Raw genomic sequence first — 26,017 nt, forward strand, 5'->3', positions numbered from 1 at the left:
ACTGTATATTCTTCCAGGCACCTTCATACAAGTCTTTTCCCTATGTCGTTCCTGCATTTGTATGTTAATACAGGTACAAATTAGCCGTGGAATTTAGGTTTTTTGGTATTTAGCTTTTTAGTATGTGGATATGTCGGGAGACCTTTTTTTGGGGGGGGGAGTGTGACCCATACATAATGTGGTCACATTCTTATTTGATGTACGGGATGGTCCATGTCATAACACTTAAAATTAATTTTATGCAGTTTACATCGCTCCTCCTTTCGTGGTGATGCTAATGTCCTGTCCAGGCCAGTTGGGGGCAGGAGAGGAGCATTTGCGACTTAGGCACCACTGTTGTACGGCAGCTCGCTCGCTTCCCGTCATTCTGATGAGAGCGACCAAACTGAGAGTGACTGTTCTCTCTGTTTGTACTGTTATGCAGGACATAAACATCTAGCTGCTGGTCCCGCCACTCGGGACCTGCAACAGTGATCACAATTATTGGGCCTTACTTGGTCTGCTCCAAAAATTAGAATGGAACCAGATGTTTAGCTGATGTAGTTTGAGGGTCTATAAGCTTGTGCCTTAGCCTGAGAGGGAGACCAGGTTCTCTCAACACTCACAACCACCATTTTTTTCAGATGGGACGTGTCTATTAACCAGTATTCAACCACTGTATGAAGTTTAAGCAAAAGCAGCACATCCTTTTTAATTAACCAGGCCTTCTCACATACATCTTTCATCAGTGAGGTTTCTAGCAGACTAAGTTACATCACAATAATTGTTATATTTTGCAAAAATGAGCAAATCAGCAGATTTTAACCTACTAGTGGCAATTCTTACATATACACATACTGTATACCCCTTATTAAAAGTGAAAACGGCAGGAGAACCCCTCAATAAAGGGCAACTACTGTACAAACAAAAAAATAAATAAAAATAAAGAAGTTCATCTACTTTAATAAACCAGGTTTTCTCACATACACTTTTTTAAAGGAACAGAAGTAAAAGCAGTGTCGTGAGAAATCCTCAAGCATGAGGATGGAAATCTGCCACCTCCAGCATGTAAATACTAAACTGTGATTTATATCTTTCTAGCTGACTGAGGAACTCAACTAGTTGAACCTGTAGACGTGGACTAAAACAGCTCATACAGGTGGATTTGTTTAAGCATTTGAATGAGGCATGAATAACATGCAAACTTGTTTCCACGCCTAACAAATACACTCCCATAGTTTCTACGTTCTTCATATGTATCTGGCTCAGCACAGCACCAACTATACAGGTGAGTCTCTGTCATTTTCATTGTTTGACTTTAGATGTGATATTTGTGTTCGTAGATCAGAGCTTGTTTTTTACTTCAATGATGAAGTGTCTGTTCCTGCTCCTGATGTTGGATGGTCAGATTTTCAGACAATGAACATTTTAGTTGTTTCTATTCATGGAATTGGTTCCTGTTCTCTGAAATCAAGGCATTGCAGCTGAACATTGTTATCTTCAGCAGTTTAAATCTAGATGAACATGGAACCACTGAAATGAGCTGGAGTCTCCTGTAAAACTATTCAGTTTTTATTTAGTGGTTTAGTTGTTGACCTAGTTCTGGTAAAAACTGGCTCATGCAGACAGATGTTATGTGTATTTACTTACTAAAGATGCTCCTCTTTGTCATTGTCAGTTCATAAGTTTATTATTTCTTGTAAAGGTCATAAATAGGATTTTATGTTTTGTGTGATCCATCACTGCTTGAGAAAAACGACTGCTAGAACTGTGAGGTGAGATGACCTCTAAACATGTGTTTCACTCTGGTTTTCTTCCACAGTCCAAGCAGTTGTTAGTTGGAGGTCTGTGTCGATATAAAGAAAACATGAAAAGAGTCCATCCATTCATCAAGCAGAGCTGTTGTCTTCCTCACAGCTCATTGACACATACTGTCCATCAATCAGCTGAGATGTGTGACTCACAGTCAGATAAACTGTGATTAAAGTGAAGTCTAGAAAACCGTAAATTACCCAATAGGATTATAAAACAAGATGCATCTTACTTGCATGTTTTATAACAAATCATTTTTTGAAGGTATCATAGTTAGAACTAGCAGTTTGATGCAGCGAATCAAATTTCAGTTGGTGAATGATGCAATGAGCATATCCACATTTGTTTAGTATTTGTCTCCTTCTCAGTTACTGAGCGTAGCGTTTCTTATATACAGAAAACACTTATTGACTGGATAGGATTTAATTAGAAAAAGTCAAAAAATGTTCCTACTCTTTTTAAAAGCTGTATTTAGAACATTTGACTTTCAACCCACAGGGTGACAACAGAGACAGACAAACGTTAAACAGACTCGTGTTTTTCCTCACTAAAGAGAATTGGGAGCTGAGGCTTTACTTTCATCAGACAAGAGGAAAAGAACAACTGCATCAGGTTAAAAATAATGGAAACTACTCCTGATTGGCTGAATATGGAAACTGTAATGTGGAAATTTTATTTATTAATGGCAATTAGAAGGAAACATACTCTACAACATAAAACACACACACTTCTAAAACACGTGTTTTAAAAGTCATTTAACTTCCAATTTCCTCAGTGAGTCAACTATTTATCTAACTGCTCCGTATGTTTTATTATTATTATTATTATTATTATTATTATTATTATTATTATTATTATTATTATTATTATTATTATTATTATATTAAACTAAATTGAATTAAATTTTATTACTTACAGATCTGTCTACACATTTTGACATTTTGGCTTCATTGTCGCTGTGGCTCAGCAGTAACAGTGACCGTTTCCTCTACAGTTTGGTTTCCTACCTTTACAGGAAGTTGGTGGCTCCTGACAGACGGTGTAGCTGCAGGATTTGGCATTAGTGCTGCTTCAGAAGGAGCCTGTTTTAGCAGTTACATATAAACAACTAATTTCTAACAATAAGATATTTGTGCTCTTAGAACCGAGATATTGACAACGTGAACACAACAGCTGCCATAGGCAGCCTGTTCAATAATGGCGTCAATGGGTTACAATATATAGGTTTTGCCACCAGGTGGCGATCATGGGCCGATAATAAAACTGCCATTGTACAGTAGGCCATGAACTTCTACGCCTTCGGATGAGTAACAATGTTTCAACATAAAGAGCTTTTTTGTGATGGTTTATTTGTTTATTTTATTTTTCATATTTTTAGTTTTTAATACAGTAAAAAGTAATTTAAGTTTTGAAGACAATTAAATTACCCAGGAAGCTTTTAAGCATGTTTAGGCTGATTGTCTGTTTGCCTGACTAACGTTTTGATATCAGTTGTAAATAGTGACAGTTTGCTTGTGGCCGTATTTCTATGATGATGATGGAGAATTATATAATAATAATAACCCTAGTAATAATAAAATTACTACTACTACTACTAATAACAATAATAATAATAATAACTACATAGCGTAGTTACATGGGTATGCTATGTACCGCAGCCATGTGTGTGTTACTTCATATTATTTTTTTCATGATTATTCTTCAGGCTTAGTAATTGAAATTTTCTAACGAACATGAGTTGAGTGCATGTGTTTGAGTCGGTATTTGCTATTAGATCTAAGCAGGGTCTGTGTTCAGCTTGAGATTACATTTCTGTGTTTCACAAACAAACAGCAGCTTCTGTTTCATCTCTTCAGATCAACAGCTGCGTTTGTAAATTCAAATAGACATAATTCTGTTTTAAGGACTTTAACGCTGTCACCTGGCTGGGGGCCTTTCTCACAGTGTACGTAAGTATACGCGGAATTATATTAGCAAAGCGGTCAAATATATAGAGTGAAATTCTCATAATTAAGGCATAAAAATGTTGATTTGATTAGAACGCAATAGAATTTGAAGGCATGATGGCAGAGTCCTTCAATCCTAGCACAGATGACGCTCAGTCTCTCATTCACTTTCTCCCAATAAAGGTTGTGTCAGACTGGAGCCTAATCAGGACGGATCACCAGTCCATCATCCACACAAACAGCTTAGATTTCCCAATAAACTTATTAATATTGAATATTTTGAATTGGAGGAAACCAGAGAAAATTCAAACAAACACGGGGAGAACATGGGAACTCAACACAGAAATCAAAATGATATGAGGCAAGAATGAACATGACTCCACTGTGTTGACCTGAAGAGGATAATAACAATGAGTCATTGTATTGTGACAGGTAGAGTTCAGCTCAGACACAGCCTGGGGAAAGAAGCTGGTGGAGGAGTTTAAACAGTTTGTGTTCAGGGTGTGTGGGGTCAGCAGTGATGCTGACAGTCTTTTTTCTGAGTCTGGCCCAGTACAGATGCTCAATGGACGGAAGCTCAGTCCCGATGATCTTCTCTGCTGACCGGACCACCCGCTGCAGTCCTGCTTGGTGGCTGAACCAAACCACAGAGTGGTGGAGGTGCAGAGGACACACTGGATAATGGCCGTGTAGAACAGCAGCTCCTGGGTTTGCATGTTTCTGGCGTGACTTAAGACCTATGTGGCATTATTATCCTATATTCATTTTTAATCTATGCAGCTCAAAGCAAAGTGTATCCAGTAAATCCACAAAACTGAATCAGTCAGAGAGGGCGGCTTGGCCTCAGTAATAATCTTTAAAAGTTTACACTTTAAAATGGACAATAAAACCATTGTTTTCAGTTTGTAATACACTTGTTATTCAGTGTCTTGCCAAAGCTTTGGCACATCTCTGTCTTTAGGTCTACAGACGTAATGGAATATGTGTAGCAATGCAGAGCTGACAACAGACGACATGTATTTTAAACGTAAAAGAATGTTGTCGGTTGTTGTAAAATTATTAGATGAAGCTGCAGTAATGTATCTGTAGAGAAAGAGAGTTCACCCATAAGATATGAGTCACAGTGAGGTAAAAACATTGAACTGAGTAAACGGTCGGTGTCAAGCGTTGTTTTTGGACTAACTAATCTTTTTTTTTTCTTTTTTCTGCGGTTCTGATGAACTTCTCCATCAAACTGGAATATGAGTGTTTTGTGTAATAGAGGCAAACCTAACGCCATTATTACACGGAGCAGGTGAGTTGGTGTGTGGAGTTGAAGCTGCTTCCTGGTTTCTGATAAGACAAAGTAGAAGCCATTTTGTTTTTCATTCGCCACTTATATAACTATAGAATGACGTTCGGTGTACACTGTGTATACATATACTGTACTCACGTATTTTTCCACAATATCATATGTGCTAGAAACAAAATACCTTTGTACCCAAAATAGCCAATAACAGCGCAAATCTCAAGTACACTACTCTCAAATTGTTTTATTTTAAACAATTATAGAAACTGAACAATTGTCGTCCGGCACAATCGGGGAAAGGCGATGTGGAACTAAAAGAAAGGAAAGTCGGTTTGCTGAAAAGCTGCAAACAACGTCCACAGGTCTGCTAAGGTGTATGTATTTGATTAAATTGGGGAGGTGCAGCTAAATCAAAAGCCGAGAAAAGGAGAAAACGAAACGTTTTTTCGTTTTCAAAAAGCAAATGGCATTTTCATTTTGATATGTCTCGCCTCCTTAGGCCGCGCATGTGGCGTCTAATGCGCTACCACTGACCGTCGGGGTGCGCTCCATTAAACAAACACGCAATGTGTAAGTACCTGCAGAGCAGCAGTGGACTGAGGATACGGAAAGGCAGACAGAGAGGCGCATTCCCACCTATTTATCTCCTGCCTAACCGCCATTACTAAACCATTCTTTTGTTTAATTTTTTAATCAAACATTGTTTTGACCAAAACTGAAAATAAATCCACAGAACAGAACTAGAACCAAACTCAAGGAAACAGCTTTATAACAGCCTTATAATTGCCTAATTTTGTACATTCATTCTGTTACAAAACAGATATTCCTCCAGTATTAATGTCCTCAGTAAAGGCTGCCATTCAAAAAGCCAGAAGCCCCAGTTTAGATGAACTAATCCGATTTCTTCTCGGTGAGTATCTGCCCTGATAAGTTCTGATCAGCCCATTCGTAATGGCTGATAACATCCGAAGCGGGTGGTTTGTGCCGTTGTTGAAAAATTAAAACAAAGTTCTGCCTTGACCTGAGGTAAGCAGCGAAAGGGGAAAAACTGCGAGCCGTGTCAATGGGCAAGACACAGAGTTATGAGCCTCACCTGAAGACGTTACCCGCGAATGAGAAGCGAAGCGGGCTACTGCGTATGCACAGAGGGTGTGTCTGTGCTCAAAATGCATCGCACGACCTCAGGTACATCAATAAAAGCAGAAACAGTGACTTGTGTTTTGTGTTTGCGAAGCATAAAGGACCGTTTTTATTTAAACACATTTAACTCACTCACTGCATTAATGCAAATTTAACTAACATAATCGCCCTTAAGATCCCCAGGGTGGTCCCAAACAGCCCTACAGTATTTCACTGTCCTCGGTCGGTTTGTTAATTTAGAAATTGATTGTTAGAGTCTTTTTGATAATGATCACAATTTATTTAAGCTTGTTTGTGCACGTGTCCTAAGGAGCGGAGTGAGATATAATCAACACAAGAGAAGCGGATCATTTACGAGAAAGCAGGTCATGTTATGAAAACAATGAATCCAACATTTAAAGTACATAGATATTTTGAACAATTATATTATATAATTTTCGATTGAGAATTGGAGACTAGTTTTCATTTTTGGTACATGTCTTTATTGTAATTCTTAACACACACATTTACATTTTCTATAATTTTTATAAGCACAACCACACAAAACCATAACAAAAAGCAAAATGACAAGAAGAGCAGCTACTAGTCCAAAATGTTGATGTTCTTGTAGTTCAACCCTATGTCCTTCGTTCTTCATCTTCTCTGTGTTTTCTGCAGAATAAAACCAGAAACAGAACACAGCTGCTTTACAGTACTTCACCTGAATCATCATACCAACAAGAATGACAAAAGGAAGAGCTACTAGTTCAAGACGTGACCCACCTGCTACAGTCAGGATGATAGTGAAATTAGTTGTGTTTCCATATACAACAGAACACGGATATTTTCCTGTATCGTTGCTCGTGACGTCTGTCAAATTCACAAAAATGTTCATAGGTTTTTTCAGATCCACTCGTTTAATATAATGTTCATATTGGTAATTTTTAAGAAATTTTTTTCCCCTCATGAAGGCGACATATTTTGATGAGTTTAGGGGGGATCCCATCATCCAGGAGCGTAGACCACTGGGAGTCTGACAGTAAAAAACGAAGTTATCTCCAGGTTTGATTTTGACCTCTGGTGGAGAAGAGGAAAGAATAGACTTAGTCAATAAACTCAAATAAACTCAGGCTTGATTGGTCAATAATCTGTTTTCATTATAAATGCATTCAAATTGCAGAATAAACATAATCTGTGTTTCTATCAATGTCTTTTCCCTGTAGCTGCAGCTACAAGACTCCACCAAATGCGAATAACGACAACTCATCAGATGCTTTTCATAGTGTTCCCCTATGGAGAAAGTGTAATTACCTATGGTCATGTTGGATTCGGTCAAGTTAAAATGTTTCACGTCAGAATCACTGCCAGCGGAGCACTGAACGTCTCCATGTTTGGTCTCTGGTGAAGACAAAAGTGTTAGTGATGAACTTGTTCTACAAGAGTTGTAGATGTTTAATGGACAAAACACATACGCGATTTTCCCACTGTGGGACAATCAAAGGTTTTCTTATTATTATATAGTATTAACCAAGCTGACTCCAAGTCAGGACCGGTTACATTCCCCGTCAAAGCGTCACGATCTAGACTTTGACTTTTTTCTAAAACTTTGTTCTTAAAAAGAAATAGCAACAGTTGTAGATGTTTGTTTGAACTAATTTACTAAATAGCAAAACAGCCTACTTATTGAGTAGTAAAACGTTTTGCGGTTGGTGTTTTTTTAAACAAATAATTTCAGACGAACTCTTTTTTAATCACACTGTGACTTAAACCTTATGGATGAATTGTCCCTCTCAGCAGATACATTGTCACATCTTTATATAATAAATACACGTCCTTTGTCAATTCACACCAAACTGATGTTTTGGTGTGAATTCAAAATATTCAACCGAAGTGATCTCCTTAACCGACCTTAACAGAGTCACTAGATTTCGTTAGGGTATTTTTAAATCAGACGTGAGCCTATTTGACTGAATTTACAAACGCAGCTGTTATTGCGAGATGAAAAAGAAGCTGCCGTTTGTTCGTGAAACGCAGAAAGGTGATCGCGAGCTGATCACGGGCCCTGATTAGATCTAATAGCAAATACCGACTGAAACACATGCACTCATCTCGTGTTCGTTAAAAAATCACTTACTGTTAAAAGAAGAAGCCTGAAAAAAAATCATGAGAAACGTAATACGAAGTAACACACACATGGCTGCGTCTCGGAGCGGAGCTGTTGAATACCTTTACTGAACCTGGCACCTTTTGCTCCCTAAGCCAAAGAGCTAGCCACTTTAACGCTGCGTCTACGCCCTACGTCACCTGCTGCAACCAGCCTTACCTGGAAGCTTCGAGAAAAACAATTTTCACTGCCACCAAGCTTTTTCAAACTGACAGCTATGGATACCAAACACCCGCTTCGGATGTTATCAGCCATAACGAGCCGGTACGGGCCGGTAGGTGCCTGCTCTCCCTACTCGCGAACAGCTAGCAGCTAGCTAAGTTGCTACGTTCAGCGGCTTTAGAGGTTATTGTGGTTAGGGTTAGGGCTGGATAACAATGCAAAAGCGATACCACTTTTATGAATGCCACATTTTTCTATTTTTTTTAACTTTTCTTTTCTTTGATTTTTTTCTACCCAACACAAACAATATATTATTATTAATAACGTTCAGCTTCAATGCCTCGAGTTCAAAGAACAGAAAACAATTCAATAAATAGAAACAATACAAATGTTCAATGCCTGACCATCCAACATCAGGAGCAGGAACAAACACATTCATCAGTCACATCAAGGAAACGTCTAGTAACTAAGTCAAACAGTGAAATTGATAGAAGTAATATGAAGTAACACACACGGCTGCGTGTGTGTTACTTCGTAGTTACATGGGTATACTAGCATACCCATGTAACTACGCTTTGTAGTTATTATTATTATTAGTAGTAGTAGTAGAAGTAGTAGAAGTAGTAGTAATTTTATTGTTATTAGGGTTATTATTATTATATAATTATTCATCATCATCATCATAGAACTACGGCCACAAGCAAACTGTCACTATTTACAACTGATATCAAATATAAAACGTTACACAGGCAAATTGACAATCAGCCTAAACATGCTTAAAAGCTTCCTGGGTAATTTAATTGTCTTTAAAACCTAAATTATTTTTACTGTATTATAAATTACAACTAACAAATCAACTATACTTTGACTAAAACCTGTGAACATGAATCAACTGCCCGTTTGCTGTACCTACATTACAGATGAAACAAACAAATAACTCATCACAAAAAAGCTCTTTAGTTCAAGGCCTACAATGGCAGTTTCATTACCAGCCCAAGCGCGCCACCTGGTGGCCAAACCTATATATTGTAACCCATTGACGCCATTATTGAACAGGCTGTCTATAGCAGCTGTTGTGTTCACGTTGTCAATATCTCGGTTCTAGGTGAAAACTGTCTACATTATTATAATTATTATAGAAAAGAAACCAGCTGTTCTATGAAGCACAAATATCTTATTGTCAGAAATTAGTTGTTTATATGTAACTGCTGAAACAGGCTCCTTCTGAAGAAGCACTAATGCCACATTCTGCAGCTACACCGTCTATCACGAGCCACTAACTTCCTGTAAAGGTAGGAAACCAAACTGTAGAGGAAGCGGTCATTGTTACTGCTGAGCCGCAGCAACAATGACGCCAAAATGTCTACAGACTCTGATCTGTAAGTACAATTTAATTCAATTCAGTTCAATATAAAACATATGGAGCTGCTCCATAAATACTTGACTCACTGAGGAAATTGGAAGTTAAATTATTTTACAACACATGTTTTAGAAGTGTGTGTGTTTTTTGTTGTAGAGTATTTTTCCTTCTAATTGCCATTATTAAAATAAAATTTATCAGGGCTTGATTCTCTTTAGTTGTGGCATCTTTCCTGTGCTGTACAACCAACAAAGGTCAGTAAGCGTCTTGTCATGTTTTGAAACTTACTGATTGTATGAGAAAAACACGAGTCTGTTTAACGCTTGTCTGTCCCTGTTGTCACCCTGTGGGTTGAAAGTCATATGTTCTAAATACAGCTTTTAGAAAAGAGTGAGAAAGATTTTGGACTTTTTCTAATTAAATTCTATTCAGTCTATATGTGTTTTTTGTATAAAAGAAATGCTACGCTCAGTAACTGAGAGGGAGACAAATAATAAACAAATGTGGATATGCTCATTGCATCATTCACCTCTTGAATTTGATTTGTTGCATCAAACCGCTGGTTCTAACTATGATACCTTCAAAAAATGATTAGTAATGAAACATACAAGTAATCTTGTTTTATAATCCTATGGGGCAATTTACTGTTTTCTAGACAACACTTTCATCACAGTTTATCTGACTGTGAGTCACACATCTCAACTGTTTGATGGACAGTCTGTGTCAATGAGCTGTGAGGAAGACCATAGCTCTGGATGGATGGTGAAGAGGAACACGACCATAGAAACTAACACAGACTGTGAAGCTGACTGGGGAGAAGCAGTTGGTTCTTGTTGTGTTATCAGTTACTTTGTTCCACTGGACAGTGGAGTTTACTGGTGCGAGTCCAGCTCTGGATCCAGCAGCAGCAGCAGCAGCAGCATCAGTGTCTCTGGTAAGATCAGACTGTGGAGTTAGTGCTGATGAGTCTGTGTGGACATGATAAAATGCTGCAGTTTGTCTGTGTTGAGGCGGATCAGTGATCCTGCAGAGTCCTGTCCTCCTTGTGATGGAAGGACATGATGTCCTTCTGCACTGTCAAACGTGGAGCCCATCAACGCTTCCACCCACCTCTACAGCTCCAAACTCATCTGCAACTCTGGCTCCTCCTTCGACCAACCTCCAGCTTGTGCTGGCTCTTGCCTGCCACCTGCTGGTGATCTGTCCCTACTTCATCTCTACTCTTTTCATGCTTTCTTTATATCGACACAGACCTCCAGGTAAATCATTCACTAATTTTATATCAGGCGAACAGTTTATGAAGTAACAATTCATATTCTCTGACTGCAGGAAATCACCTGCCCGTCTCCATGGTGATTAACTCAACCAACCAGACTGAGCAGGGGTTTGATGATGACTATAATGATGACATCACAGCTGTCACCACAGACCATCACCTTTGATCGGATTCTTGTTAATTGTTGTATGTTCTCAAAATGCTTCCTCTTAGAATGACTTCCAGCTCCACCTGCTGGTCGCTAATAAAAAAACAAGGACTGGACACAATCACTTCCATCCACAATCAGTTTGGAAAGTCCAAGTGTTTGGACTGTGGAAGAAAACCAGAGTCAAACACATGTTTAGAGGTCATCTCACCTCACACAGTTCTAACAGCCGTTGTTCTCAAGCAGTGATGGATCACACAAAACATAAAATCCTATTCATGACCTTTTACAAGAAATAATAAACTTCTGAAATGACAATGACAATCCGAGCATCTTCAGTAAGTAGATACACATAACATCTGTCTGCATGAGCCAGTTTTTACCAGAACTAGGTCAACAACTAAACCACTAAATAAAAAGTGAATAGTTTTACAGGAGACACCAGCTCATTTCAGTGGTTCCATGTTCACCTAGATTTAAACTGCTGACGATAACAGTGTTCAGCTGCAATGCCTTGATTTCAGAGAACAGGAACCAATTCCATAAATAGAAACAACTAAAATGTTCAATGTCTGACCATCCAACATCAGGAGCAGGAACAAACACAGCAGGAACACATCAGTGAAGTAAAAAACAAGCCCTGATTTACGAACACACTATCACACACACAAGTCAAACAATGAAATTCCAATTCCATGAATAGAAACAACTAAAATGTTCATTGTCTGAAAATCTGACCATCCAACATCAGGAGCAGGAACAGACACTTTATCATTGAAGTAAAAAACAAGCTCTGATCTACGAACACAAATATCACATCTAAAGTCAAACAATGAAAATGACAGAGACTCACCTGTATCATTGGTGCTGTGCTGAGCCAGATACATATGAAGAACGTAGAAACTATGGGAGTGTATTTGTTAGGTGTGGAAAAAAGTTTGCATGTTATTCATGCGTCATTCAAATGCTTAAACAAATCCACCTGTATGAGCTGTTTTAGTCCACGTCTACAGGTTCAACTAGTTGAACTTGATGTTTAGCCACATTCTCAAGAAGAGAAAAACGTGTCTCACCATCAGTGTCACAGACACACAAACACATCAGATTGTCTAAACAGACCATGTGTCTTAGTAACTGATCCTTATGGTCATGCTGCTGCTGCAGACGACCTCAGAAAGGTGGAGTCCAACTTTGTGTCTATCTCAAATGTTCCTAATAAAGGTTCATATGAAAACACTAAAGCCAAATCTTCATGTAAATGGGTAAAAGGAAATGTAAATTACTTTTAGTCCACACAGAGTGTGGAAATCCAGGCAATCAGGAGAAGTGACGTGTTTTTGACAACTCCCATTCAGGAAGATGAAAACAACATTTACACAGTGGGTCAGTAAAGAACAGCAGGATGAACCAAATACAATATGAGCCTGTAAGGTTCTTATTAATTAAATGGCTTCGGTTTATAGTGCAAACATGTGACACTACTATAATATTGATCACATGTTTCTAAGGAAGGAAATACATGTTTTGATTTATTCAAGCCTGCTCTTTAGTTCAGCTAGTTTTTTTTCCTATCAAGTAAAAGTACAAAACAGTACATTCCAGCATGTAAAGGTGACTTTCCAACAACTGTTCTGGTGCCTTTCTACATTGAGATTAACTGAGACATTATAACACACTTACTGCAGGATTTGATCCACCGTCATTTTCAGAGAGTGAGAGTAAATGAGTATAGGTGAACACAAATAAGCTTCAACTACTACTTACTAGGCTTAATCTGCTACAAGGTTCATATTCCCCATTATGTTTAATGTGTCAGAGATTTAATGCGAACAAAGGACAATAATCATTCATACCAACTGAAAAAAAATGGTTAAAACATTTCACTTTGTTGAGGTGAAGTTAGAATCGTGTGGAGTTAGTCACCACCGATGTCACATTCCTCAGTCAGCTAGGAACCTCACTGAGGAAAACTGAGCTTAGGTGGGACCTTTTCTTTTATATGCGGTTAAGAGTCTCTATAAAATTCTCATGTTTACATGCTGGAGGTAGCAGATGGCTCTGCTTTCTCACAACGCTGCTTTTTCTTCTGTTCCTTTTAAAAGTGTATGTGAGAAAACCTGGGTTATAAAAGTAGATGAACTGTTTGTGTTGTGACTATACAGGTTACTAACGTAGGCTGAAGCGAAGGAACTCCAGGTAACTCACAGTCTCACTGACGCTGTGAATCGTCATGTCCACCCTGCTTCACACTCAATAGCACCTGTACAGACCAAAAGAATACAGATACCAAGGTGTCACGTGAGTTTTAGCAGCTTTCTTTACCATATGTAACTGTTGTTGTGGTTGCTGGAGCTGCTCTAGCAGTAAATTTACTTTAACCACACAGGACGTCCTCATGCAGCCTGGCTTAGTCACACATAATCTAGGAGAGGCTACGAGTTCATTTGGGGAAACCTTTTTCCAATATAAATAAAGAGAGGACGCTGTTACTTTAACTACAAAGTTAGTGCTTTATTCAGCAAACAGCAGAAGCCAACAGCAAGTGATAAAACGAGCAAAGATTTCAATTCACACATTCAAAACACTTTTTATTCTTTTTCCGAGTGCTTCACTGATTTTCTCAACCTCTTTATTGCTGGATGTTTGGGTTGCTGAGAGGGGGGTGTAATTAATAATTTGTCTTCATCCTGTTCCCTCCTTTTCTGAACTTGATTCTCCCGATGATGCTTCTTCCCATCTGGGTTCGCTCTCCTTTGTTTCTCACTTTTGTCCAGACTGTCAGAGCGCTCCCAGCCAAGACATCTTCTGATCAACCAGCCAAAACCATTTTTTTTAGGCAGACTGTGCTTTTTTATTGTTATAATTTAGAAGAAGATCAAAGTGTCAGGCAGGACCGCCTTTACATAGTAAAAGCCTTACATAGTATATTAAAAATTGCCTTAACATATATATGCACATATGCAAGTGATAAAGTATGTATGACAAGGAAATTGGCAGACTTTTTGTTGTTTATTGTTATTTAAGTCAATATGTCAATATTAAGTCAACATAATTTACTTAATTATGAGTAAGCAGCCAACGCAGCTGTGACAGCCCCTGGTTGCTGCTGGAACAGCTGCCACTCCCTCCACTCTGGTCAGTAACCAGCCAATTGTTCTCCTGCCCAACATTCCTAAAGTGCCATCTCATCTGCTTTCTGTAAATGACATCAAGTCAATACATACATATCTGTGTGTGTGTGTGTGTGTGTGTGTGTGTGTGTGTGTGTGTGTGTGTGTGTGTGTGTGTGTGTGTGTGTGTGTGTGTGTGTGTGTGTGTGTGTGTGTCTCGTTCTCTCTCTCTTTCACTCACTCACTAAAGACCTAGAACAGACGTCCTGTTACCGGGGATGTAAGTCAAGGAACAAGTGTTTGAAATAGTTCACTCTGTGTGTAATTTATCAAAATAAATTAATTTTCCAGTTACAATAAATTTATCCATAAACACCTGTATTATTTGGTATTATTTGTGGTTGTTGCTCTGGGATTATTTCTCATTCCCAGTGATTTCCCTGAATCTCTGGACGGATCCTTAAAATCAAATCTAAACTTGTTTATTAAAAACGGAAAATGTGATGTTTTCTTTTGCATATTGTAATGTAGTGTAATGTAAAGGGTAAAATGAATGTCTCTGCATTCAAAACTGTAACTTTAGTAACTTTAGGATTAAGGATTCGTTTATAATGTATATTTCATAATTAAATTAAATAAATGTGTAAAATTTTAGGTATGTATTTCCAATATTTAGAATCGTTCACATGCTTCGTATTTGTAATTACGCAACAGTACCACGTCCTGCCGGTAGGGGCGCTAATCAGACGACGAGTGCGGGATGGTCTTCCGGGTCAAACGTCCTTTTGCTCTAACTCTTCCTTCCGCCTTGACCGCCATCGGCATCAGCAGGTAGGAGAAGTGTTGTCCTGTAAAATCCACATAGAATCTTCCTCATCCGACCTTTGTTCCACACAAGAGCTACAGTTTTAAACGTCGCTGACTTAATGTCATACTATTGTTTAATATTTTAAAACAACGACTTTGTATTGTGTAGCTACATCGGTGATCAAGCAGCGTTTACCTGCAGCGGTGCCAACAAGTCGTTAAAATCTGTTTTATTTGGGCTTATTAATTATGGATAATCTGCAAAAAAGGTCACGTTCACTGGAGCGTTACAATAAAATTTCAACAAAAAAGCCAAGTGTGGACCTGAACGCCGCACGGCGCCAGCGTGTTAAGCGTTGAGCTGTGTGTTTGGCCGCCAACGTGTGTACATTTTTCATTGATGTGATCTTCTTTCAGTCATGGTCGTCCGCTACCCCATGGCCGTCGGCCTCAACAAAGGCCACCCCGTCACCAAGAACGTCACGGCTCCCAAACACAGCCGCCGGCGCGGGGTAAGTCCAGTTAGAAGTTAAGTTCATTGATTAACACAGATGTGGAAAGTGAGCGTCTAATGTCTAACAGTAGCATTAATGACAGGGATCCTGCTCACACTGCACATCCAATAATAAGCTCGAAGCTTGCCTGCTCAATTAATAAAGCTGGTTTTGCTTAGTTTCATTTTCCTGCTTATGACAGGATATATATTAGTTTCCTCATCACTTTGGGCTCTAATAACACCATGATCAAAACCAAACTAAAATGGCTTATGCTTTATGACTTTAACTTCATTATGGGTTTAAATAAATTACTATTTACTATTAGGAGCTTGGGTGATTAGGAAACTAAATGCTGATGCCATCGGGTCATTGAGTTCTGTCCCTCATGATGTTTGAACTTCCACATTTTGACTATTAAGAATTTATAGGCACATATCCTTATACTATAGTACTTGACTTAACTGTCGCTCTGTACAGCACATTTGAAAAAACTCTCTTATTCATTTTAATTACTTTTAGAAATCATTGCAGTGTCTTCTATTTAAAATGATTGTGGTATTTACAGCAGGATGGAACAGTGTCCCTCAGTTGAGCAGAAGCTGTGTGGGGTTAAATGTATGATTTTGATGAGGTTGCAGAGCTTTAATGCTGTTGTCTTCTGTGCAGCGCCTCACCAAACACAGCAAGTTTGTACGGGACATGATCCGTGAGGTGTGTGGGTTCGCTCCCTATGAGAGGCGAGCCATGGAGTTGCTCAAGGTGTCCAAGGACAAGAGAGCCCTCAAGTTTATCAAGAAGAGGGTGAGTTGATATCACACAAACACTTCGCAATAGCGCAGTAGAAATGTATTGTTCACACGTAAACTACTAAATTGAACTGTAAATATTTTTGAGACTGTAAACTGCATTGTGGACTGACTGTAATATGAATAATTTATAGTTTTGCAATTAGAGTTTAGGGCACGCTGACATGTTGTTTCCTCCTCAGATTGGAACCCACATTCGGGCTAAGAGAAAGAGGGAGGAGCTGAGCAACGTACTGGCTGCCATGAGAAAGGCTGCTGCCAAAAAGGACTAAACTGTCAATAAATAAAGTGTTGGAAACTCCAGTAATCGTTGGCCTGTTTGTTCTTTTCATGTGCAGATGCTTGGAAACTTACAGGCTTTATATCAAACTTGTTCATTCTTGCATTGGTGGTGGTTTGTTTTAACTGGTAAAAACAAGCCTTTTTAATCATTTGAACTGTGTGCATGGTGGAACTGAACTCTGCTGCACAGTGAGTAAACGTTTTAACTGATTTAAGTTGAAGTGGCTGTTGAAAATAAGACGCGCTAACTGATGGAACGATTTAAAGGGTTACAGTCGGTTGCAGAGAAGCTTCAGCGAAGATGTGGACTGGATGTCCACTCTGAAGGTGGCCAGCTGCCACGACTCACCTGGGTGGATAGTATTCACTGATGCAGGGATGAGATGTTCTGTAGTAACAGATGGAGCAGGTTGCAAACATGATGTGGTGCTGTAGTGAGATTGGCTGTGCAGCTGAACCAGACTGACTGAGGCAGCGGATCGTGGCTGTGATGGGGAAGGTGCTGTACAGGTAGGAGCACATAGGTGAGGTGAGCAACTTGGCAGTGGTTCAAACAGCGATGCACTTCAAGAGAATATTATTGAATTGAGGTTTATTTTCTGATTCATGAAATGAGGAGCCAGTTTATCTTCATACACCAGGGAGCTCGAGTACAATGACCTGAATAGATTTCCTACTAAAGTTTGCGTAAGTGTTCCAGAAAACTAAATCCTGATGTATCAACATCTAAGGAGGAATCTACCCATGTTTTCTTCATACATCCCAATCAGCGTAAAACAGCGTAGGTGATTGAGTAGCAGACTCATCCCGCGGCACGCCTCTATATAAATATGTTAATTCATTATGGTCTGCGACTGCGCAGTAGGCCGAGTGGCACAGTGTGTGCATGGGTTAGTGCTGCAGGTTCCGAACAGTAGCGGAAAAAAACGGATCTGGCATAAAGGTGGACGGAACCGAAGTTTACCACCAAAGTGTGACCCAAACATGCAGAGGAGAAAGAAAACGAACTGAGCCCCTGACACCGTATTCAGAAACTAATAGGACGTCTCTACATTAAACCAGTGACTAGTGTTGACGCTGAAGACAGGATGGTATTACGGGGCGCACGGGTTGATTTTTAGCCAACAAGAATTATTTAGGGTCGTTAAATTATTTACTGACCGAGAAGCCACCGATCTAGTACCAGCTTCAAATCCTGTTCCAACCACACTGTTAAAATGAATGGATCATGCATTGAACCAGGTACCTCCGCTACAGCATCTCTGACTGTAGCTGCATTTGGGCGTCACAGATTTTTTTTTACATTTCTTGATACATTCTATTGACTCATGTTTGATGTTTCTGTGAGGTTGTTTTTACAGCGACGTGTCCAGTCGATGGGTTCAATTATATCAGACGGACCGGCTCTCGATGCAAACTGGGCTCTAATGTTCCCCTGATCGAGCGCATTATATTGAAACTTGATGCTTCGCTGACATACGGATGACTGCGTCCTACAGAGCTGGCGTGGCTCGGATAGATGCACCCGTGGCTCGGACCCTGGTGTGGTCAACAGCTACATGTGAGCTGGCTGCATGGTTCTCGCTGTGTCGCGATCCAACAAGAAACGCCTGTAACAGATGATCTAACAGAGCTACAGTATGTTTGCACCGCTCTGCTCATTGTTCTACCCTCTCATCGAATTCCAGACGCGTGGCGGTATTTATTGTTTATCGTTTCGTACCAACGCCAGGTTTTTGAGTGTAAGTATGCTTCATACATGAGGCCCCAGGACTGTTTGTTCCCATGATGCATGATGATCCTGCTCTCACTTAAATGACTTTCTGTCACTTTTGGACTTTGGTGTATTCTAGTTTTGTTTGGATGAGAATTTTAGCTTTTGAAGAGGTTTGCATGTGTTTTGGTGTGAGACTAGGACGCTACAGGACAAAATCCTCCTCTGACAAAGGAGAACAGCCATCACACATTGCCCTGTGGAGCCTGCCTGGTCGATCATTCCACTCATCAACAGTCACTCGACCTCTCTTGCGGTCAACACTTCCCCTTCTGTTTCCTTTTAATTTACAAATATCGATTGCTGCTATTTAGTAAACAAGTGACTAAAATAATTTTAAAGCTTGATTTGACACTCTTTTTCTACAAACGAATACTTTTCTCAAAGTTTTTGGATTGCTGTTTGCAAATATTTATATTGGTAAAATAGAACCAGTGTCCAGTCAGAGGACGTTGAAAAGCGTATTGTCTTTACATTTCATCATGAGGAGAAAAATAGGACCCGAGAAAAAGGCTTCTATAACTTTGAAGATTTGTAACAACGATCCTCAGACATTCAAATTGTGTTTACATTTTTGCATTGCATTATAAGTTTTGAACCCCATGTTCTTCTAGCTTTGAGACAACACTGCCAAACACTATGTGACGATGTAAGGAGTTCCTGTTGGTCAGCTTGGTGTTCTTTTGTATCTTATGTTTATGTAGACTTTATCATGTGTTGTTCAGTGTGAGGAAACACTGATAACAGATACTTGCCCACCAGTAGCTGCCAGAGCTCCTTTTGTTCTGTAGGTTCTCAGAGGGCTTGTTGCTCCTCTACTTTGCCATAGAGCAAAAATGTGTCCAGCGGCTGGGAAGCTCTGGACTTCTACATAATGTGACTAATGTGATGTTTTGGTTATTGACGAAGGTTGCGTCATGTCTGGTGTCTCCATATTGCATTACACCATATCCACAAATATCCCTTGGTTCACACTGACAGATCATTTAAAATTGCCACCTGGTTAACAACAATACAGCCCTGAATAAACATAATTGTGTCGCTTCCTGTTTTTATTTAGGCTTTTTACTTTTAATAACGTCCTCATCATAAATTTTCTTTTTGTACATATTTGTACATATTACACATTTCGTATAGAGAAAATTTCCTTTGCAATTTAGTCTGTATAAATAATCTTACCTAATACGAAAATAATAATTTACAAATACAATTTATGTGCTGTGACGGATGGAAAAAAGATGTTTGTTAATCCCAAATGGAAATGGATCTCTCTTGTGTAAGTGCACGTTTTATAAAAGTGACACAGTGCGCATGCGTACCATTCTGCCGTAGTACAGACTGCCGTTACCCTTGGTAACGCGTATGTAGGGCCTATAGACCCACCCATTATGACAGATCTTAAGGATCGTTCCGTGCTTTGATTGGTCGGTGCAACTGTTCGTTTGTTTGTTAGCTTGACCGTGTTTAGCTGATTACATTATCCGAAGAGATTCAACTTGCAGACATACACACACAACGAAGTAGAATTAGGCGGACGTTAGCTCACTTGGCTGCTAACCTAGCCAACTTTTAAAACAGACTTGTAACAGCATATCATATATTTTTGTACCAAAGACTGAGAGCAGATTTAGGAAATGTCTTCAGACGAAGACAGAGCCAAGGAAATTCTGAAGGGCTTCAAATTGTATCCTTTTACTCTTTGTTTAAGTACGGTGCTGAACGGTACGTGTCTAATACGATACCTAAATGCTAGCTAGCAAAACGGTAGTAGCCAAGTATGAGTCTAAGCCATTGATTTCGCCTGGCAGCGCTGCAAAGCGGACGCTCGTCCTTTAAGACAATGAAGTTACGAGCCTCTATGTGGGTGCTCAGCTTCTGAATATGGACCAAGCAGCTAACATGAGTGGCTTGTGCCTGACCAGCAGCTCTGTATAACACAGCTAATGCTAACATGGCATGTAGATGGCCGCTGCTCTTTGCTGTTTGCTAATTCCTCACGCAACAGCAGCACTGTTACCAGCCCACAGAACGGTTAAACGCTTGTAACGGTGTCCTCAGTTGCTTCTTATTTGACAGAGCTGGTGTCAAAGCTAATGTAAGCTTCAGCAATGTTTTGCATAATTTCCACCTGAAGGCACGGATAATATAATTTTGTCAGCATTTTCGGGTGGTGTTTAAAGTTATTATTAGTATTAGTTAGTTAGTATTATTTTCTATTTTCTTGTTTAAAGCTATTTTTCTTCTGTGACATTTCCTGTCGAGCACACAAGGCTTCGGTTCCTCAAACAATTCGTCTAAAACGCCTTGCATTAGCTGACAATTGTTAATTGTTAGCATCGTTTCTTCTCCACCTCAGAGGCGACCAGAGCTGAAATAACGTGCCAAAAGTAGAAACAGATGGTGTTTGTGTAATATCCACTTACTCAGACTTATCAGTGCTGTTGGACAGACACCCGTTCATGGAAGCTTAGCCCTGAAGTGAGCAAAATGATGTATAATGTAAACTCAGAAAAATGCTACAATTAGAGTTTGTTTGTGTTTTTTTAAATTCACTAGGAACGCCACAATGTAATCTATTTAGTACAGTTACCCCAGTTATGGAATATCAAATGCTTGTCTGGTCAACTGTTGATTATTTAACTGGTTATTTAACAGTATGTGTGAATGCATACTGTTAAATGAAACAAAGTAGTTGTTTAAAGTGTGGGAAGTCAAAACTTTGATCCATTAACACATCCTTAAAAATAGATGAAGACTAATCCATGACAGCAGCTTTTCTCTGGGGACCAATTAAGAGCATGTGTGTCTACTCAGATCTCTTCAAGCACCCTTGTGGTTTTTAAACACACACTTTAGCTTAAGCGAGATCATAATGCATCCTGGTACTGTTGAAACTTGCATCCGCTTTTGTATAAGAGCTTAATATGCAATTATCTTACAGTACAGTGATGTGTTTAGAAACCAGAGTAGCTGACCAGGAGCCAGGAACCTCAAGGAGAAAGGCATTACTGTCTGGCCTGGATTATTCTGGAGGGTGTAGAGGATGAGTAGCCTGATGTAGGAGGTTGGGTGTGGTTAGAGTGGAAGGATTAGCCCTTGTACCTTGGAGCCACTTTTAGACTCTCGGAGGAAGAGATGGGAGTTGGAGCTCTGTTCTCTGACTAATTAGTCTCTGAAGGTGTTTTCTGGCCTGATATCGCTCTTGTTGCTCCATGAGTCTCTGTTGTAGATATATGATACAGCATCATGGAGATGGGTAACCAACACAAAAGTTATTGAAGTGGAGTGTTTTCAGGTTTGCTTAACCAATACTGATGCCTGCCGTCATGTTTCTTCATCTCCTGTGCAAATCTACTATTGTCTGTCCTTTATGTATTTATGTTGATGACTTTGAAGGATGTGCTGTTACTCACCAGGTCTGTGAGGCTCTTCAGAAAGTCACATTAGGCTTTTTCTATATAAAATCAATCAAAGGAATGCACGTCACCCTGAAAAATCTAATCTATGTCATCCTTTATTTTTTTAGTCCTCTGGCATTAATAGTTTTGAAGATACACACATTCCAAGCTGTCACATATGACACATTCTTTACATTAGAAACACTGATTAGGTCCTCAGACAACTTAGAACACCTGTAATTACTTTTTAATTAAATATGGAGGTTTGTGTACTTTGGAGGTAATGAACCAACCCTTCTTAACTGATCAGGCTGGCTGGCCCAGTGTCTTACCTAAGACGCTAAGCCTAGGTTTCCCCGGTGTGTCATCTTAAGCTGAATAGCAGCTCTGCCACCAGCGTATGAATAGTTTCAAGCACATTGTGTACCAGTCAGGTAGACAGAGCTGTACAAGTGTAAGATTTACCATTTAGACAACCAGGACGTAAGGAATTAGCTGAGTTCTTTGTGTTGGCTCCCGTCACTTAACATTCTCTTGGCAGAAACTGGATGAACCTTCGTGACGCAGAGACGGGCAAAGTGCTCTGGCAGGGTACGGAAGACCTCTCTGTACCAGGAGTAGAACATGAAGGTAAGAGGGAAACAGCATTATAAAATAAAGTCAACCTTCATGTCTGGGGGGGCATAAAGCTGAGGTTTTAGAATAGAATAGAAAACCTTTATTGTCCCACAATGGGGTAATTGCCATGTTAAAAGAGAGGCAAAAATAGGGTGACCGCTAAATAAATGTCTGTGCTTACGTCAACAAAACATCAGTAGACCCTGAAATCTGAATGTGTTTCTTCTTTCATTCTTTTTTCATTGAACCATTTGTCACAATCTTATGGAGTAGTAAAATACCCCTGCATCATATGTTCCTCTGATAAGATTAATTCATGGAAACCTGTTTCCCCAGCTCGTGTCCCAAAGAAGATCCTGAAATGTAAAGCTGTGTCCAGAGAGCTGAATTTCTCCTCATCAGAGAAACTTGAAAAGTTCAGGCTAGAGCAGAAGGTTTTCTTCAAAGGACAGTGTCTAGAAGGTAGCAACACAACAATGCTTAAAGTGGTTGAACCTTTGTTTAGAAATGTTTTAGCTGTATGAGCTAAACTAATACAATCTATTACATCCTTACCCCTTACCCCACCTAAATAGACAGACAAACTAACAACAAACAAGCTCCTTTCCTGAGAACACTGACCACACTCAACACTAGACTGACAAACAAACTAGGATGAGGATCCATGAGATAAACATACAGTAAATCATTAAACTAAACTAGATAAAGCATTCATCCCTCGGAAAATGCACATTGAATGCTGCCATGCTGAATGTATTCCTGAGGGCTAGCGTAGCTGAATCATCTAAAACTGAAAATTGCTGAAAGCATAGATAAATGTATCTGAAGAAAATCAGGAGTTGTTTAAACACAGTTGAATTTTTGCAGAAGAAGCAGAAATAGTTGAAGTAAACTTCAAAGGAAAAAGATTTGCTTAAATTGAAAAACTGCTGAAAATGCTGGAAGTGTGTAAAGGTTTCTTAGTCTTAGGAATATAGCTTAATGCATTAAAAAAATCTAAATAAAGCTTAAAATAAATTGAGTTCAACAACTAAAAGAATAGCTCTAAATTGATGAAATATTCAATATAGCTGGAAGTAGTGGAATTTTAAATTGAGAAAGGTTGGACCTTTGGAGAAAGTATGCTAGTAATTGCTGAACGGTAAAATAGTCTCATTAATTAGTCATAATTAAGTCAAGTAAGTCATAATCAAGTCGGTCAAAAGCAGAAATAGTGTTACTGAAGCAACATTTTTGAATTGGTGCTTTTATTTTGAAAACAATTTGAGGATGTGTGTGTTCTAAATTGCTAAACTAAAAAAAGGCTGATTAAGTAATCCTATTTTAACCAATCAAAACCAGAAAAAGGGCTATTGAGGCTAAAGATTTGGATTGGTGCTTTTATTTTAAAAGGATTTGAAGGTAGTGTGTGTGGGTAATTAATAAAATATAAATTAGTCTGATTAAATAGTCATATTTAACTAATCAAAACAAGTAATTTTGCTATAAAGATTAAAGTTTTTACCAGTAAGAGGCATAAAAACGACTAGTAAAGCCAATGAATTTAATTGGTGCTTTTATCTTAAAAGCATTTCAATGAAATGTGTGGGTAATTGCTAAATTGTAAATTAGACTAAACTAGTTATAAAAAACAGTTGAAAGCATACATCTTGCTATTAAACTAAAGATATGGATTGGTGCTTTTACTTTACACTGTGACCACTAGATTAAGAGCAAATACACAAACTAACACAGGACTATTAATCATAGTAAAGGCACAGACAAACTTCGACACATGTGACAGACAAGACAGCGCAACATTCATGTCAAGAGACATAACAAAAACAATCCTGGAAACAAAAGCACAAGCTCCTCACACAGGCCAGATGATGGACCTGCAGGAAAGACACAGCTCAAAATAGTGACTTGCAGTGAGTCAAGAATCAGGTCTGTGATGAAACAGTGCATTAATGCCCAGACTGTTTGTTTCCATCTTGCTGTGTCTCTGTGTCCAGAGTGGTTCTTTGACTTTGGCTTTGTCATTCCCAACTCCACCAACACATGGCAGAGTCTGATAGAGGCGGCTCCAGAGTCCCAGATGCTGCCGGCCCATGTTTTAACGTGAGTCCACACATGTTATCGCCTTGAGTGTAATGCAGAGCAGCTCATTTCATTGAGTCCATGTCTCAGTGACAAACCTAGAGTTACCTGGTTCTACAGTCCACCTACCGTCCACATCATGTACTTTATTACATTGTCTTGTTTAAATTAGGTTCTAGAGGCACGCGTGTTTGTGTTCACACACAGCTGTTTGTGTTTGTATTACAGTGGTAATGTGATCATAGAGACTAAGTTCTACGACGATGACCTGCATGTCAGCACCTCCAGAGTTCAGCTCTTCTACGTCTGACCTCCAACTCATCACTCTTTTTCCATAAACTCCACAGTTAGCTATTGGCAGCAGTAAACTGGTCACTGATCTGGGATCAGCAACGTTCCCAAAGCCACAACCATGAGCTCTGAGTTTGTCCTGAATATTCTTTACCTCCAACCCTTTTAACCCTCCCTCATTTCATTTTACTCAGAAGCAGAAAATCACACGTCTTTGACTATCTTAGACTCAGATACAGAAACACTGCTTTTATCTTCATGACACACAAGCAAATAACTTGTCCTACAGTAGCTGTGTCGCCATCTAGAGGTGAAGTCCCCATTTCCTCATGGGTACATATGTGACTGTCTCCTTTCAAGCACCTAATAAAATTCAGCCTCATTTTGTATATATTTATAAGCATCTGTGAATCCAGTCTGTCTGTACTGATCAGTTTGTAGAAAGATTTTAAAGTCAGGCTGCAGTTTCACTCCACTACGATTCGCTTTAGCATTTTACTTCCTGTCTCATCTAGATTCATGCATGTAATTGATTTAATTAGCTGCTGCCCGAGGTTGTAACATAGACTTGTTTTAATATGACACAATGGAGGCGTGATTAAAGTCATGCACTGTTGTAATAATGTGGTGTGTTGAATGTGGGTTTCCTTATTTAATGCAATTCACTTTTATTTATTCACAAATATTTTCCTAAAGGCCCTGTCTAAGGTTTATGGCCTGACAATTAAACCCAGTACATCCCCCATAAAGCGAGCTTCAATTGTTCAGGTCACATTTACCATAGGAGCCAAAATAAAGCTGTTGGTGCTAGTGTGTGAAGCCTGGAAACTGGAAGCTTTACCCTGGAGGAGGTGGCGAGATGATGATGGTGCCAAGCTGACATTCATTATGGACAAGAGTCCTTTAGTGACGACCTTGTTCAACACCTGATACACGGACAGGAGTTACTCTCATTTATCTTCATGTCTACTTGTTATCGTTTATATCTATTTGTTAATACTACTACATGGAGATATTTTAATTATATTTTGCTGATAGTTTTTTTCAACAAAGGCTCCAGTCAAACTAACACATCAAAAGAATCAATGTATCAAATACAGG

The 26,017-nt window shown here is 39.2% G+C and overlaps 3 protein-coding genes and 2 long non-coding RNA genes across 12 annotated transcripts; 4 read left to right on the forward strand and 1 right to left on the reverse strand.

The window, feature by feature from the left end:
* The first annotated feature begins 4,860 nt into the window (after positions 1 to 4,860).
* LOC129604563 (uncharacterized) lies at positions 4,861 to 6,513 on the forward strand. Its single transcript, XR_008695571.1, has 4 exons — positions 4,861 to 5,595; positions 5,846 to 5,935; positions 6,057 to 6,210; positions 6,476 to 6,513. It is a non-coding gene; the product is annotated as an uncharacterized LOC129604563 (long non-coding RNA).
* Positions 6,514 to 6,624: 111 nt separating this feature from the next.
* On the reverse strand, positions 6,625 to 21,147 carry LOC129604560 (uncharacterized). Of its 6 annotated transcripts, XR_008695567.1 has the most exons (6): positions 20,954 to 21,147; positions 17,106 to 17,258; positions 13,460 to 13,514; positions 7,456 to 7,542; positions 6,928 to 7,221; positions 6,625 to 6,816 (listed from the first exon to the last, which is right to left on the reverse strand). It is a non-coding gene; the product is annotated as an uncharacterized LOC129604560 (long non-coding RNA). The 6 variants fall into 6 exon arrangements; XR_008695565.1 differs by lacking the exon at positions 13,460 to 13,514; XR_008695563.1 differs by lacking the exons at positions 13,460 to 13,514; positions 17,106 to 17,258; positions 20,954 to 21,147 and adding an exon at positions 12,108 to 12,245.
* On the forward strand, positions 9,591 to 11,578 carry LOC114861384 (uncharacterized). 2 transcript variants are annotated; one of them, XM_029160521.3, is made up of 5 exons: positions 9,591 to 9,849; positions 10,049 to 10,084; positions 10,486 to 10,764; positions 10,841 to 11,089; positions 11,160 to 11,578. In XM_029160521.3, the coding sequence occupies exons 1-5, from the start codon at positions 9,819 to 9,821 to the stop codon at positions 11,270 to 11,272; spliced, it is 708 nt and encodes a 235-aa protein (XP_029016354.1). In that variant the 5' UTR covers positions 9,591 to 9,818; the 3' UTR covers positions 11,273 to 11,578. The 2 variants fall into 2 exon arrangements, with proteins under 2 accessions (XP_029016354.1, XP_055367391.1); XM_055511416.1 differs by lacking the exon at positions 10,049 to 10,084.
* LOC114861401 (60S ribosomal protein L36) lies at positions 15,074 to 16,777 on the forward strand. Its single transcript, XM_029160554.3, has 4 exons — positions 15,074 to 15,195; positions 15,589 to 15,683; positions 16,335 to 16,469; positions 16,657 to 16,777. Exons 2-4 carry the CDS (start codon positions 15,591 to 15,593, stop codon positions 16,744 to 16,746), a joined length of 318 nt encoding a protein of 105 aa, XP_029016387.1. The 5' UTR covers positions 15,074 to 15,195; positions 15,589 to 15,590; the 3' UTR covers positions 16,747 to 16,777.
* On the forward strand, positions 19,878 to 25,541 carry LOC114861395 (retinal rod rhodopsin-sensitive cGMP 3',5'-cyclic phosphodiesterase subunit delta-like). Of its 2 annotated transcripts, none has more exons than XM_029160543.3 (5): positions 19,878 to 20,252; positions 22,470 to 22,558; positions 22,883 to 23,008; positions 24,541 to 24,646; positions 24,854 to 25,541. In XM_029160543.3, the coding sequence occupies exons 2-5, from the start codon at positions 22,477 to 22,479 to the stop codon at positions 24,933 to 24,935; spliced, it is 396 nt and encodes a 131-aa protein (XP_029016376.1). In that variant the 5' UTR covers positions 19,878 to 20,252; positions 22,470 to 22,476; the 3' UTR covers positions 24,936 to 25,541. The 2 variants fall into 2 exon arrangements, with proteins under 2 accessions (XP_029016376.1, XP_029016375.1); XM_029160542.3 differs by having other exon boundaries at positions 19,879 to 20,214.
* Positions 25,542 to 26,017: the final 476 nt, after the last annotated feature.

Source organism: Betta splendens, chromosome 9 (genome assembly GCF_900634795.4).
Source record: "Betta splendens chromosome 9, fBetSpl5.4, whole genome shotgun sequence".
In the NCBI taxonomy this organism is placed as follows: Eukaryota; Metazoa; Chordata; class Actinopteri; order Anabantiformes; family Osphronemidae; genus Betta; species Betta splendens.